Here is a 15,716-nt window from a genome sequence, read left to right on the forward strand (position 1 = left end):
CTTGGATTTAGAGATCTATGAAGTAGACATGGTTTCTGCCTATATATCTGTGTACCTGCGCAACTTACTGAACTTGGTTGTTCAGTGGCATGCCTGGAGTTCGCATGTGATGCGCTATGGGCCTGAGAGACGATTTCTCCTCTCTCTACGTACATTGTAGGGGAATCTTTATCTCCCTTGTGGCCCCAACAAATCAGAAACTTCTTCCGTCCCTCGGCCCGGGCCCATCAGTTACAAAAGCAGCCCTGCTCAGAGGTAGCAACTTTTCTCATTTTATTTCAAACTATTTATTTTACATAATAATTACATCATAGAATGAATAGTATCATTATTCTTAAGCTAGTACATAGAGTTATAACAGACAAAAAGTATGTGGAAAAATTAAAATAAATAGACAAAAACCAAAAGAGATAAACATTATATGAGTGTGATAAAAATCATTGTCAGTTTGAGACTAACTACCGACCTTAACTTGACATTGCAGTCACCACTTGATTGCCTATTCATACACAAACAACACACCCTCTTTAGATCCCTACACAGATCATAAGTCTACCGTGAGGGCTAGTCAAGTTACAAAAAATCTGTTTGTTTTTGGTGAATGCAAAAACTACTGGATTGGGGTGAAATTTTACACAAAGGTTAATTTTAAAATTGCCAACACAGAGGTTTATTCATGTTAAAGCCCAGTGTATGTCTACATTTTAGATGCATTTTAGATTAGTCTAAAAAGTGAAACATTACAGAGCAATTGTCTAGGAATAATGATATGACAGTTTGAAGAGCAATAACAAAAACTCCTCATCCTCCTCCGCTAAACAAGTACTATTTTCATAAAAAGTGAAGTTTCGTTATTATAGTAAAAAACAAAGGTTGTGGGTATGGTAGCTGTTTCCAAATGTGTTTTATTCACAAACTTTAAGGTCCTATAATTCATTTTATGACTTTCATTCTGAATCTGAAGCTTTGAAAGGTAAAAAAATGACTTTTTAAAATCTGTTTATTCCGGATTTGAATCTAAGGTAAAACTGATTATTGCTCTTACTGTATCAGAAATGTGTCCAACTTAATATTCGGCTCATTTGTCAGAAAATAATCTAATTGAAAAGTAAACATTACTGTATATATTACAGTACAGTACAGTTATTTTAGTGCCCAAAAGAAGAACTTAATGAATTACAAAACAAAACCAGTAAACAACTGATTAAACATACCTCACTAAGGGCGTATTCTCGATCATGATCTACGCTCCTAGAAGATTTTGTTAGCTTTTTCAGCTTTCCAAACAAACCCTTCTTCTGTTTCTTGTCGGATGGAAGAACTTCACTTTGGGTCGAGCCACCAGATAGTCGGCTGAAAATAAAATTTCCTTATAAATATTATTTGGTTTTAACTTTTACCATCCTAGTACGGTGCAATTAGACCTAAACCGGGACATCCAAAAAAAAAGTTTCAAACCAGCGCCAAATTGTTGAATACACTTCCCTCAATATGTAAATAAAAGTTACACTGATTTGAGTGTCGGGTTTGGGGGGGAGGGGGTGAAAATGGGGTGAAAATACGACTTTTTTTACTTTTTTGCAAATACCTCAAAAACGGTGAATTTTTTTTAAATACAATGAATTACAAAAATAATCTACATTAAATTTCGAACAAAATGATACCATTCAATACCTATCTACAATGAACGGTTCAGGAGATATTGAGGGGTAAATGTGATTTTTTCTTAAAATTCTAAAAAAATTGTTTTTTAAATGGAGAAAACCCATGGACACCCATAAAAAAGTTTCTATTGAGTGCCAAATTGTTCAATATACCTCCCTTAATATGTGTAAAAAAGTTACACTGATTTGAGTGTCGGATTTGGGAAGTAGGGTTTAAAGAAAATGGGGTGAAAATAGGACTTTTTTTACTTTTTTGCAAATACCTCAAAAACGGCGAGTTTTTCTTAAAATACAACGAATTACAAAAATAATCTACATTAAATTTCAAACAAAATGATACCATACAATACCTATCTACTATGAACGGTTCAGGAAATTTTGGGGGGTAAATGTGATTTTTTCTTAAAATTCTAAAAAAATTGTTTTTTAAATGGAGAAAAACCATGGACACCCATAGAAAAGGTTTCTAATGAGTGCCAAATTGTTCAATAGACCTCCCTTAATATGTGTAAAAAAGTTACACTGATTTGAGTGACGGATTTGGGAAGTAGGGTTGAAAGAAAATGGGGTGAAAATAGGACTTTTTTTTACTTTTTTGCAAATACCTCAAAAACGGCGAGTTTTTCTTAAAATACAACGAATTACAAAAATAATCTACATTAAATTTCAAACAAAATGATACCATACAATACCTATCTACTATGAACGGTTCAGGAAATTTTGGGGGGTAAATGTGATTTTTTCTTAAAATTCTAAAAAAATTGTTTTTTAAATGGAGAAAAACCATGGACAACCATAGAAAAGGTTTCTAATGAGTGCCAAATTGTTCAATAGACCTCCCTTAATATGTGTAAAAAAGTTACACTGATTTGAGTGACGGATTTGGGAAGTAGGGTTTAAAGAAAATGTGGTGAAAATAGGACTTTTTTTACTTTTTTGCAAATACCTCAAAAACGGCTAGTTTTTCTTAAAATACAATGAATTACAAAAATAATCTACATTAAACTTCGAACAAAATGGTACCATACAATACCTATCTACAATAATTGGTTCAGGAGATATTGAGGGGTAAATGTGATTTTTTCTTAAAATTCTACAAAAATTGTTTTTTAAATGGAGAAAACCCATGGACACCCATAAATTATCTTAATCCAATAAAGAATTTTAAAATGGTGGCCATTTAAATATTTTAAATTTAAATTGCAAAAAAGGCTATTTTTATGAAAAATGTAATGAAAACTTTTATTTAGGTTTTAAAATTCCCTCACCAAGCTCAATAAGATTGAATAAAAATAACTAAATTATAACTATTTTTAGTTGTAAAATTATTAAGATCAAGGCTTCGCTATTCAGGTTTGCCTCATTTTACAACTAAAAATCGTGATATTTCATTTATTTTTTTTATTATTTTCATCATTTTAAAAGCTAAATGAAGTTCATAAAAGTCTCATAAAATTAGTCATTTTTTGCAATTTCAATTTAAAAAAATTTAAATGGCCGCCATTTTGAAATTTTTAATTGGATTAAGATCATTCTTTTCTAACGAGAGTCTATTTTACCTCAACATACATACCAAGTTACATAATGATCGGTTAAAAAATTCAAAGATAAAATACTGTTTATGTGTAAAAAAACAAAATGACAAATATCTACCGAAGTGATCGAAAATGAGTTAACGAAGTGATTTTGGGAAATATTTTTTTTTATTTTCTTATTATTTTGACCCATAGAACCATTTTCTGGAGTTTGGCTGTTCTTACGGGACACCCTGTAGGATGTCTCACGTAAAGTGAACCAATAGCGTTGAAACTCACCTTTTTTTATTATGAGTTATAGAGTTGACTTCTTATGGAGCACTCCCCTTTACTTTTTAGATGTTTTTTGGTATGATTTCCAATTTTAAAAATATGTTTGCCATTTTCCAATATGGCTGAAAACTTTGTTATTTCTTATGGAACACCCTGTGGTTTATGATTGTTTTATAATTCAAATGCAATTTTAAGACATTTTTAATTTTGACATTTTCTCTTGAAAACTACTCATTTAGGAGTTACAACGTAACATGTTACACTTAAGGAAAAAAGGCTTGCTGTATACATTCCGCATCCTGTAGCTCATATACGAATAAGTTTATAGAGAATATGCAAAGAACAAAAAAAAATTAAAATCGCATTTATATCTTAAACAGACCATGAAATACAGAAGGTTCCAATATTAAAGTTAGCTGCCATTTTGGAAAATGGTGGCAATTTTTTTTACAAGGAAATCAATGTTTTTATCGTATTTTATTATTTTATTAGAATGTAGTTGAAATTTTTACAACCGTTCATAGTTGATAGGTATTGTAAATATGATTGTGTTTGAAATTCAATAAAGATTTTTTTTTAATTCATTATATAAAAAAGCACCCCTTACGAGCCTCCCTTTTTGAAAAGCTCTCCTACCAAATCAGAGACTCAAATCAGTGTAACTTTATTACACATATTAAGGGAGGTCTATTGAATAAATTAGCACTCATTAGGAGATTTTTATGGGTATCCATAGTTTTCATGAATTAAAAAAAACAACTTTTTTAGAATTAAAAGAAGAAAATCACATTTACCCCTCAATATCTCCTTACCCGTAAATGGTAGATAGGTATTGAATGATATCATCTTGTTCTAAATTTAATTTAGATTATTTTTGTAATTCATTGTATTTTAAGAAAAACTCACCATTTTTGAGGTATTTGCAAAAAAGTAAAAAAAGTCCTATTTTCACCCCATTTTCTTTAAACCCTACTTCCCAAATCCGACACTCAAATCAGTGTAACTTTTTTACACATATTAAGGGAGGAATATTGAACAATTTGGCACTCATTAGAAACTTTTTTTATGAGTGTCCATGGTTTTTCTCCATTTAAAAACAATTTTTTTTAAGAATTTTTAGAAAAAATCAAATTTACCCCCCAATATTTCCGGAACCGTTCATAGTAGATAGGTATTGTATGGTATCATTTTGTTCGAAATTTAATGTAGATTATTTTTGTAATTCATTGTATTTAAAGAAAAACTCACCGTTTTTGAGGTATTTGCAAAAAAGTAAAAAAAGTCCTATTTTCATCCTATTTTCACCCCCTCCCCCCCAAACCCGACACTCAAAACAGTGTAACTTTTTTTTACATATTGAGGGAAGTGTATTCAACAATTTGGCACTGGTTTGAAACTTTTTTTTTGGATGTCCCGGTTTGCTCTTTTTTTAAGCTAATTGCACTGTACTATCCCCTCTGATCCCAAATACACATCACTGGTGTAAATTGGAATCCCAAAGTTAAAGGAGTATCCAATCAACGTTATTTCCCCCGAGATTATCCAATCAAATAATCAGCCATTTTCTACAAGAAATAAAAGGAAAATAAAAGCATTTTTTTATCTCTCTCAGGACAGGGACGGGGTTTTAACAAATTTTAGGAGTAATGCTTCGTTTAAAATCAAATTTCGTTAAACTCCCAAACTCTCATTATGAACTCGTTCAAATCCCAACCAACCATCAAAATGTTTACGGTAATCAAGGCATTTTACACTTTAGATAACTTTTTAAATAAAAGTAATTCAGAGTTCTTATAGTCCTCGCCACCCTTACTTGAGGCAGCCCAAGGCCGCACCATATATCTATTGCGGCCTTGGGCTGCCTCAAGTTAGGTTGGTGAGGACTATAGTACTATTGAACTAGTAGGCAGCCTGCTCAGTAAAAAATCCTTTCATTTAATGTATTTACTTTAAGTTAACCCAACATTAAAGTTACTTTTAGTTAACATGACAAATTTTATTTCGTTCTTTAATATAGAAGATTTTTGTATCTTATTAATAATACATCCATTTGGCTAAGTATGTATTTCATAAGCTAGAGATAAATTTAAGAATGTTTCTTAATTGTATCTTTACAAAGTCAATTGTAATTTTCTGTTGCTAAAACACAATTCCTACAATAGTAAAATGACCAAATTTCTATAAAAACTAAAATGCCTCCATCAGAAATTGATATTGCTTTTGCATGTGACCTTACCTGTCTAGACTTGGGTCTCGTCTTTGAATATTTGCATATTTGGATTCTGTATCATCCAGTGATTGCATACTTGTTAAACTTCCTTCTCTGTCGTCCTTCCATATCTAAAACAAAAATGTTTGACTTGTAATAATCGGAAAATAGACCCAACTGAATTCTCACTAACCTATGTATGTTATCGAACAGAATATGGTGGTTTTTGAATTAAAATGTCAGAGACATTATATTTGAAGAGAGATACTCTTAAAATGTATGAACTTAAAGTTCTACCGATTACATCTATTTAAAGTAAGCCAATCATATTTCTTGCAACTGAAGACTACAAGATTCATAAATTAATTCATAACCTACTCGTATAATCTGACTAGGGAAAATTTCCCAAAACTTTCTGAAAACTGCTAGACTTCTTCTGTAACATTTTCTGTACACATTTGATCAAAATAAACATTTACTGTTATTATGAGCGGGTATTAAGTTCAGAGTGATATGCAATGAAACAATGCTTATTTACATCCTCTCTTGAATAGTATTTATTGTCACATACAGAGGTATTTGCTTTAGAAATTATTTCTTCAGGCGTTTATAAATTATAAATTTCACCATAATGTCTTACTTATATTATGAATATTTTTCTACCTCAACCTAGATTACTATAATTACGGGATATGATTTTTTAAAGAGGTTTGTGGTCTCTATCAACCTTGCATTTGCCCATCCACATGAGGAAAAGTGTCTTTAAAACCTTCTCTTATTTTTATTCCTTGGCTTTGCCTGAGTTTTAAACTTTTAAGCTAGGGCCAAAAAGAGTCACTTTAGTCCTAGTGAGGATACATATACTATAATAACTCTCATCATTCCAAAACTTATTTAAACAACTTTTAGTCCCCTAGGCAATACCTCGGTCCTGTCTTGTTTATCTGTGTATAGTAGGCATTGAATCAGTATTGGATTTCGGGATTATGTATTCTTACGCTGATGACTGCCAACTCTTATTATACCAGCCTACTTTGGTCTAGGGATCATGGGTTAAAACTAAACCCTGAAAATATTCCACTCTTTGCCAATGCAGCAATTTATGAGCAGCTGGAAAAACACAGCATCAAAGTCACAGTTAATAATTCAGAGCTATCAATTTCCAAAAGCATTAAGATTCTTGGGGTGACAATAGACTCACAGCTGACCTCACAGCTGACTTTTTCTAACTATGACAAACAGATAAGCAAATGTGTTGTTGGAAAATTAAAAGTGCTTAATGGGTTTAGAACATTACTCCCAGCAAAAATCAAGTTGAGGTATCATAAACATGTATGTTATGTATGTTATCATGTTGAGGTACAGTTTAACACAGGAACAGATCATAATACTTCACAGGCTACAGAATATCTTCCTAAGGTTCGTATACAACTTAAAAAATATGATCATATCACAAGTCAATGTAGGATGTCAAATACAATGTCCGTCCGGGAGAGCTGTGATAAGCAGGTTGCATGTATTGTCCACAAAACACTGGTCACTAAGGCACCGCAGTACCTGAAGGAAAAACTGAAAGTGAAGTAGGCAATGAGAGAGCACAGATCTAGGCAGGACTTGTTGCTTGACACACCTAGGGTTGATATTGATGCTGGTAGAAGGGTTTTTTCTTACTTAGGGCCGGCTCAGAACAATGCACTTTCTTGCACATTAAAAGCACTGTCTTACAAAAATTTTAAGAATCCCCTAAAGAATTTGTAATTAATCTTATTTTGTTTTGTAGTGTTAAGAGTTTTTGTTTAGTTTAAGTCCTGACTTGAGTCAATTTGTAAAACCGTGATGTAACTGAAATGCGCTCATGAATAAGAACTTATTTACTTATTTTTACCTTGTCTTGAACTGCGGACAATGCAGATGTCTGCTCCAGAGAGAGACTCTTGCGGTAAAGACTTCCCTTGCGCTTCGCTCCCCCAGCCGCTACACTCATAGAAACACTACCAGACGCATCGGAGTCTGTCGATCCCGCTCTAAACATACAACGTTGTTTAGGAAATATATATATATATATATATATTTATATATATATATTATAATCTAAGGACACAATACTTGCCTAGTAATCATTTTTATCATGACAAAAATAAGCAACCTTTTGATGGTTTGAGTTTGTTCCCCTTAATGATTGGCATTTTAATAAATAGTCTAGGCTAAGAATCACACTCAATAGTTATTAGATCTTAGACACAATAGATGAAATAGCTGGATGGACAGCATATAGTGCTCACTCGCTATTCAAAAGGTTGTCTGTTCAACCCAAAGAGATAGCAATTTCGCTACTTTTTCAGCCACTCATCCTTCATCCATATTCCGTTTGTGTCCAGTTGTGTTCCTGTTATGACCTAATCTTAATTGGTAATATTATTATAGTTGAACATTTACCTCCTGGCAGCAAAGGCTCGTCGTGCTCTCTCCCTGTCTCTCTCCTCGGCCGCTCGTTGGCTGCGTCTCAACTCCTGTGTCGCCTCCGTCAAACGACTCAAGACGATCTGCATCTGCTCTGACTTGCCGCCCACTGCTGGGGATGACTCTACAATAAAAGGAAATATGTTGGACAGTGAGAATGTTAAGCAATTTATTTTTGTAAAAGCAAAATTATAAAAACCAATAGCTTCTGTTATTAACGCTCTTTGTTTGCGTAATTCTGCATATTCGTGATATCTTTTGGTAATACTTTCCAGTATGTAGTAAAAATAAATAACCCACCTTTAAAATATTAATTTAATCTATGTTTGAAACAACACATTAAGCATAACTTCTGTTAAAAGGGACTGAGGAAACGATTCTTCACTGACAACAACAGTCTCTAAATAATTCTCGATCCATATACAGTGTAAGGCAAAAACTACCTGTATAATTTTAGTTACTAACTCTAGGGTCTTTATAAAACTGATTGTAATTGGAAAGAATCAGAAACAGCTCCTCTGATATTTTTTCAAATTTCAAGAATACTAAACCACTAATACATCATTTGTTGTTTTCAATCCTTGGTAATTAAAAAAAAAAATTGATCACATACATAACATTAATGTTTAGTTAAAAGTTAAAATATGTATTTATGTATATTTGTTATAAAACTAACGAATTACCTTTGCTGAGGTCCCTTCTCTCTACCATCGGTGACGTTTCTCTGGATTTTGAACCCTGAAATACAAATTAATACTTTTTATTTTTGATAAATAAACACTTATTAAAATCTTCCACTATTATCTTTAGTAAGAAATATCTAAATAAACCATTGGTGATAGACAGTTAAAAGGAGAGAAGCTATATGAAATTTAAATTGGGGGATGTAAATTACCTTCATCTTTTAAAATAGCTTCAAAAAATTTTAAAGCATGGAGTTCTAATACAAGTATAGAAAATAACGTAAGTTTATACGTTGGTATATATATGAATTTGAACGGAGGATGTTTTTGGCCTCTGGGGACCTCAAAACAAAAAGTAAATCGGTCCCGGGTGTAGGTCTTACCATGAGACCTACGGTAATAGCTTATTAAATGGGAAATTCACAAAAACTATAAAAACTAAACATATACAAAATTAAATCAAAGTATAAAACCATGCATCATTTTATACAGTATAGTAACAATTTTGCACCAACTTGCCTAAACAAGGCATTTGTTTGGTAAAATAATCTAATACTGTACTTCAACAGACAAAAAATATGTTTATAATCTTAGACTACATTATTGGTTTAGTAGAGTTTAATACTGCATAATGATCCCCCCTCCTGCCAATACCATAATTTTTAAACCAGGAAGATGATTCAAATAATATATGAATTGAGTAGACTTATTATGACGTTACATGGCTAGTCAATATGACAAAGTTGTAAACATATATTTATCAACAAAGTTATCTGTTAATATATACTGAAATATGCTGTATATACTGTAATATATACTTTTCTACGTGCAGGTGGAGTAGGTTGAGCCACATTAACAGGTTCTGACTTGCTCGGGAAAAGATCCGGGGCTAGCCTCATCAGCTCGTCTACCTGTAAATAGTTCAAAGTCCAAAATGAGTATGAAAAATCACAATTTAACTATAGAAGCTGTTTAGACTATTCTGAAAAAAAACTATGGTTGATCGGTTGAGAAAAAATAATAATCAATGGTACAAAATGCAATTACAAATAATGATACTATAAGTCTATATGTAATTTATTTGCCAAATTGACAAATACAATTTGCATTAGCTATGTGAATACAATTCAATACAATATACTGAATACAAAGCAGCAACTTAAAATGTATATATACCCTCATACAATAAATAAAATTAAAGGATAGAAATCTTTAACCGCCAGCCAGAAATTCACAGACGCTGTAGCAACATCTTGAAAGCAACATATACTTAAGTTTTCTCTTGAATCTAAGGTGGTCTTTCTCTAAATTAAGATCAATGAGTAGACTATTGAAAAGTTTAATTCCGTTGTACAAGAGGAGACCTTTAAAAAAGGACGTGGAGTGTTTGGGAATTTTACAGTTTGATTGCAGAGCGCAAGGGATAAATGCAGGAATGAGAGTCGACATGAAACTTGGAAAGGTTTTGCCTGACAAATGACAGCGTCTCAAGGACGTAGATAAAGGGAAAGGTTAAAATTCCAGATGAGCTGCAAACCTCCTTGCAAGAATGGCGACGTGGGAGAGAGAAAATGGTTCTTACTGCATTCTTCTAAAGCCTAAACAAGAAAAGTGATCTTCGATTTTCAGCACCCCAAATCGGCAGAGCATATGAAAGAAAAGGATATATCAACCTGAGTAGGCTGAAAGAAGGACATCAGTATTAGCAGTTCTGGATAACCATTCCAAATTGAATCCAAAAAAATGTTTTCAAATTTAAAAATGTTAAGCTTCCAAATTAACATTTAATGACATTAATTGAGTTAACTTTTCTTTTAGATTCTAAATTTATTTTAGCCTTTTGTTTCAGAACGTCATTCCACTGTTTTCTGATAAAACTAAAGCTTTGTATAAGTTGTGTGTATTGTTGTACTGGTCAACGATTTACAACAAGAGATGAATACTGTGAAGTGAACTGGGAAGAAAAATTATCATTGTAACTATACAAAATTCTTACAAAACTATAAACAATTTTGAAACCCCTAATAGATCATTTTAAACAAATAACTGTACCAATTGAAGTAGCGAATTTATTTTGCGGTCATCATCTATTTCTGCTTTTCTTCTAGCAGTAGTCATTGCTTTCAAGGATTCTCTCTCCTTCTCAAACCGTTCCTTGTCTCTTCTCAACTTCTCGTTGGTTGTCCTCAACTTTGCATGGGCATCTCGCAATTCCAGTAGATCGTTTTGCAACTGAAAATTACCAAAATTTAACATGTATCAATATTTTTATGTTGCTTTTTGATTGATGAATTGAATGGAACATGTAAATGAACTTATTCGTCATATTTAGGTGTCTTCCGTCTAAAAATGATTAATAAAGATTTTTTTTTTTTAATATCCAAAACATCAAGTTTTAGGTACCTACTACAGTTACTAAGAAATTGTTTAATATATATTTTAAATCAGGTCTGTACTTATTTTGCTTACTTGTTACATTTTATAACTTAATTAAGATTAATGCATGGTGGAAGGAAAAAACATAGGTGTGCTATTCCCACAAATTCTGACGTCACTCGGATTGCAAACAAAAGATCACCTGATTGTAACTGTCAAATTAGTATATGTATTTGTTTTGATTTGGTTGTTATTGTTTTTATTATTATAAAAACAATAACAATCAAACCAAAACAAATGCATACTAATTTGACAGTTACAATCAGGTGATCTTTTGTTTGCAATCCGAGTGACGTCAGAATTAGTGGGAATAGCACACCTATGTTTTTTCCTTCCACCATGAGATTAATGTCTCCAATGTTTCAATTATTTATCATATAGAATTGTTTTAATCCTGTACAATTATGTATATTTTTTACTAACTACAACAATGTTCCTAAATGTGCACTTTCACAAATTGAATATAATCATCTTACCAAACAAGCTAAAGCTGGAATCATAAAAATACAGCAGGTAAAAGAGACAGATTAGGAAATGTACTAAAACTAGATAAGACAAACATGCAATTAAAAGGGTTCAATGATTCTGTTGAGAAATAATTTTAATTAATGTTCAATCTGCTAAATGTAGAAAATGCATTCCATCTTTAAAAACCAAAAAGTGTTGATACAAATGATGTGTACGGTAACTTGATACAAAATGGTGATTTTTAAAGTAAATAAATTACAGCCCATAAACAAAATATAAACATTCTTTTACATCTAAATAAATATTGGATAATTGATTCTCTCCTTGGTTTTCATCAAAACCAGCTAAAATATATCAATGAAATCATAAGTTGAGGAAAATGAATTACTTGGAAAAAAAACCAAAAAATGTAAGAACCAAAATTGTCCGGTCCTACAATTATTATCCTTCATATTAACGTATGCAATACCTCGGTCATCTTTTTCTTGTTTTCATCTTGTTCCTCCTCTACAGTCTTCTTCAATTGTTCAAGTTTACGTTTTGACTCCAAACGTTCCTTGTCTCTTTCACGTTCGACCTGCGTAAATGTATTCATAGATAAATATATTTATGCTACACTTAAAATAAATAACCACAAGTACTGAAAGTATCACAATGAAGAAGAAAATGTATTACTTGGTCATAATTCTTTAGTAAAATAATACTGAGCCAGTATTCCAACATGAACCAGACCAACGGTCTACCACATACAATGGTCGAATAAGAGCCCAAGTGTAATAGTTCTGAGCTTGACTCCCAAGTTGCAGCTTATGTCAAGCATAACTTTCAGTACAATAAAAGGTGGGACCACAAGACAACAACCAGATATTTTTACCTTTTATTGTATCGTCAAATATTTAGTCCGGAAATACCACAACAAAACATGATAACTTTCAGTCATTTTTGTTAAGTTATACTCGCCTTTATATTTCCAAGAAAAAGTTTGGTTATGTCACTCTTTTGATCAATTTAGTAATTTTAGCCAAAGGCTTAATCAGATTTTATTCTTTTACAGATCCTATACAAACACAAAAAACGCAAACAAACTCTTTTTTTTTCCATAAGTTTTGCCACACTCTTACCACTTGTTGTCTAGAACTAGCAAAGTACTACCAATTAGATACACAATATTTCTCCTAAGATGAAATGAAAAGCAATTTTTTAAGGTTTGACTGTTCTAGATGTACAAACATTTTTATCTCTTACCTCGAACAGTGTCTGCCGCAAGTCGCGGGCTAATGTTGATGTTTCTTGCAGCAGCCGCTGTTGATCCTCTCTTTCTTTCTGCCACGCGAGCTCCAGCCGTGACTTTAGACCTGCGATCTTCGTTCTGCCACTTAGTATTCTGTCTTCTTCCAACTGTCAACCGACATGTTATAGTTGGCTTTAGTGAAGGCTACTTAAAATTTAAATAATGATTAAAATTTGTTTACAAATTGTAGCTTTTTGAGCATACATAGTGAAAGACATTATAGATACAGCCATTACTATGTTACCCACATACCCACTTAAATTATACGGCTTCATTGTTTTCCTTTGCAAGGTACTGAATGTAGACCCAAGCAAACAACTTAAGGTTTAAATTAGCCTGTATTGTTGTATAAATTTTTCGAAGGTATTATGATGACTTAGTGGATCAGTTGGTAGAAACTAGAAAGACATGGCAGTGATGTCGAGCGTTCCCAGAGTCACTTACAATTTATCCGTGCAGCTCATTATTTTTTTTGTACTAATCCATTCTTTGTTTTCTTAGTAAGTTCCAATTACAGGGTTTTGAGACCAATATACAAATTTAAGAGAAAGAAAGAAACAAACCTCATTCAACTTGGAGGTCATCTCCGACATCTTGATCTCCCAAGCCGAGCGCTCTGACACCAGTTCTGTCTTGAGTCGAGAACTTTCCAGTCTCGCTTCTGACAACTCATCCTCCATACAGCTGATCTGCTGCTCCAAGGCTGTAATCTGACCTCGATACTCCTCCGACTGATAACAAATTGGAATCATCAATATTACTAGATAGAGGTGGTTTCTATTTGTGTATTCGTTCATTGAGGGTAAATGACAAACTACAAGGAATTTTGAATGGATTGGAGATACAGTGAGGAGGCCAAATAATACAATTTAGCCTAAAAACCAGGACTGGAATAAAAAGAACTCCCATTGGGGAGTAAGACTAGAGGATGACTTAGTGACACCTGGAAGGAGAATGGGAGGGAGATCAGAAAATAAGGATGAACCTTAAGAGAGAGTTAAATTAAACACAATACAGCCCATAGAATTAAAGGAGTTCAAAGTTCAAAATTTAGATTTGAATTTCAGTAGAGCTTGAAACCCCTTGAGCCAACAGAGCAGCAGAGCAGTAGAGCTCAATTGGGACCCCGATCAATCGGCACAGTCAAATATCTGCATAGTTAGATTTTCCAGGAAAAAAGTTATGCACCATAACCATAAAAGTAGTTAAAAACCAATTTTAATAATGTACCCACATTTAGAAATCACAGTGAAAACAGAAAAAGCTGCATTTTCAAACATTGAAGTGTACAACAAACCACAAACTTCAAAAAAAATTTATCTTTTAACCAACTTTAATAATTATTTAATTTTTGATGTGTTTTGGATAATTGGCGATCCAGCTGATTAGACTTTGGATAGTTGGAGTTCTATTGTAATTCTAAAGTAAGCTCACGCATTGCTACCTGAGAAGGTAAGTGTTTTGCTAAACCTACATCATCAAAGCTGACGCTGCTACGTGGAGTGTTTCCTGAAGCCTTCAACTCTGCAATCGTCTTCTGCGCTCCCTCCAGCATGTGTTTGAACGTATCTCTCTCCCTCTTGAACCTGGACACCTGTCCTTGCACCTGGGTCAGCTCATCAGAGATCACAGTCACTCTGTTCTCATATCTCATCTTCAACTCCGACACCTCCACTTTGCGAGCCCTCTCCTCGGACTGCAGCCTGGCCAGACACAAAATGTGATTTTAAAAATATCTGTAGAATTACTGTTGAGTAGAACAACAAAATATATCTTCCGTAGCAATCCTGTAGAAGACATTAACTCCAATTTGTCTTTTTAGATTTTTACTCAATTATTTTCTAAAACATGTCAGGTTTATTACGTTTTTACACAACCTTAGATTTAATTAGTACTTAAGTTTGCTGCTACAGGGAAGCATAGTATAAAATTAATAAATTTTAGGAATGTGATAAAAGATAAACAAGAAAACGACAATGTCCCATCCCCCATAGGAATAACATAATAATTTTAAATGTACAGATTTTTTGGATTGTCCACATAACCCATCTAAGCATACACAATACATCTGGTTTTTAATAGGTTTATGAGAACCAAAATCTTTACTTACTTTTGCTTGAGATCTTTGATTTCTCTTTCCTTATCAGCCTGCTCTGCTGACATGTTTCTCTGTGAATTGGCGAGTCTCTCGTAATCTTCCATTTTCTTGCGGTATTCCTCAATCTGAGAGACAAGAATTAAATATTACTAGTTCTACTGCCAACAAAAAAATAGCACAAAACAAAAGGTGTATTTAGATAGTAAATTGATAAAACCAACCTAGAGGGTTCAAACCTTGACATTGATAAAACTAGACATTCCAACCCCATTTTAATGTCACCAGTTTTAGTTTTAGATTTAGTTTAATTGAGCCACCAACAGAGTGGGAATTTTTTTATGTTCCATTTTAAGTGGGAAAATAGAATTTTAGATTGTGTGAGCGGATTATTAAACTACTGTATAGTGCTTGCCTGGTAATCAAAAGGTCCCCAGTTTGATCCTAAGGAATGTTAGTAGCTCTTTCATGGTTCGAAACTGGACCCAGCTGTCCTTGATCATTTGGCTTTTAATAAAGTCCTGACTAATGAAACAGCTGATCTTATTAACAATTAAAGCTACACAAGGCGTCACACTCCATTCTACACTCATCCTTCACTC

General features: G+C 32.9%; 1 protein-coding gene across 4 annotated transcripts in view; it reads right to left on the reverse strand.

The window, feature by feature from the left end:
- The window catches only part of LOC128988798 (myosin-2 heavy chain), a 65,512-nt gene that overhangs the window by 1,430 nt on the left and 48,366 nt on the right, over positions 1–15,716 (reverse strand). For all 4 annotated transcript variants that reach the window (XM_054410452.1, XM_054410453.1, XM_054410451.1 and 1 more), the window contains 12 exons: positions 15,130–15,242; positions 14,494–14,722; positions 13,583–13,750; positions 12,974–13,126; positions 12,198–12,305; positions 10,877–11,056; positions 9,643–9,735; positions 8,825–8,879; positions 8,118–8,265; positions 7,567–7,705; positions 5,709–5,812; positions 1,215–1,353 (listed from right to left, as the gene is read on the reverse strand). In XM_054410452.1, the coding sequence (XP_054266427.1) occupies positions 1,215–1,353; positions 5,709–5,812; positions 7,567–7,705; positions 8,118–8,265; positions 8,825–8,879; positions 9,643–9,735; positions 10,877–11,056; positions 12,198–12,305; positions 12,974–13,126; positions 13,583–13,750; positions 14,494–14,722; positions 15,130–15,242 (1,629 nt within the window). The remainder of the gene's footprint in view (positions 1–1,214; positions 1,354–5,708; positions 5,813–7,566; positions 7,706–8,117; positions 8,266–8,824; positions 8,880–9,642; positions 9,736–10,876; positions 11,057–12,197; positions 12,306–12,973; positions 13,127–13,582; positions 13,751–14,493; positions 14,723–15,129; positions 15,243–15,716) is intronic.

Source organism: Macrosteles quadrilineatus, unplaced genomic scaffold (assembly GCF_028750875.1).
Source record: "Macrosteles quadrilineatus isolate MER2022 unplaced genomic scaffold, UCM_ALF_1.0 Scaffold_3__2_contigs__length_128488019, whole genome shotgun sequence".
Taxonomy (NCBI): Eukaryota; Metazoa; Arthropoda; class Insecta; order Hemiptera; family Cicadellidae; genus Macrosteles; species Macrosteles quadrilineatus.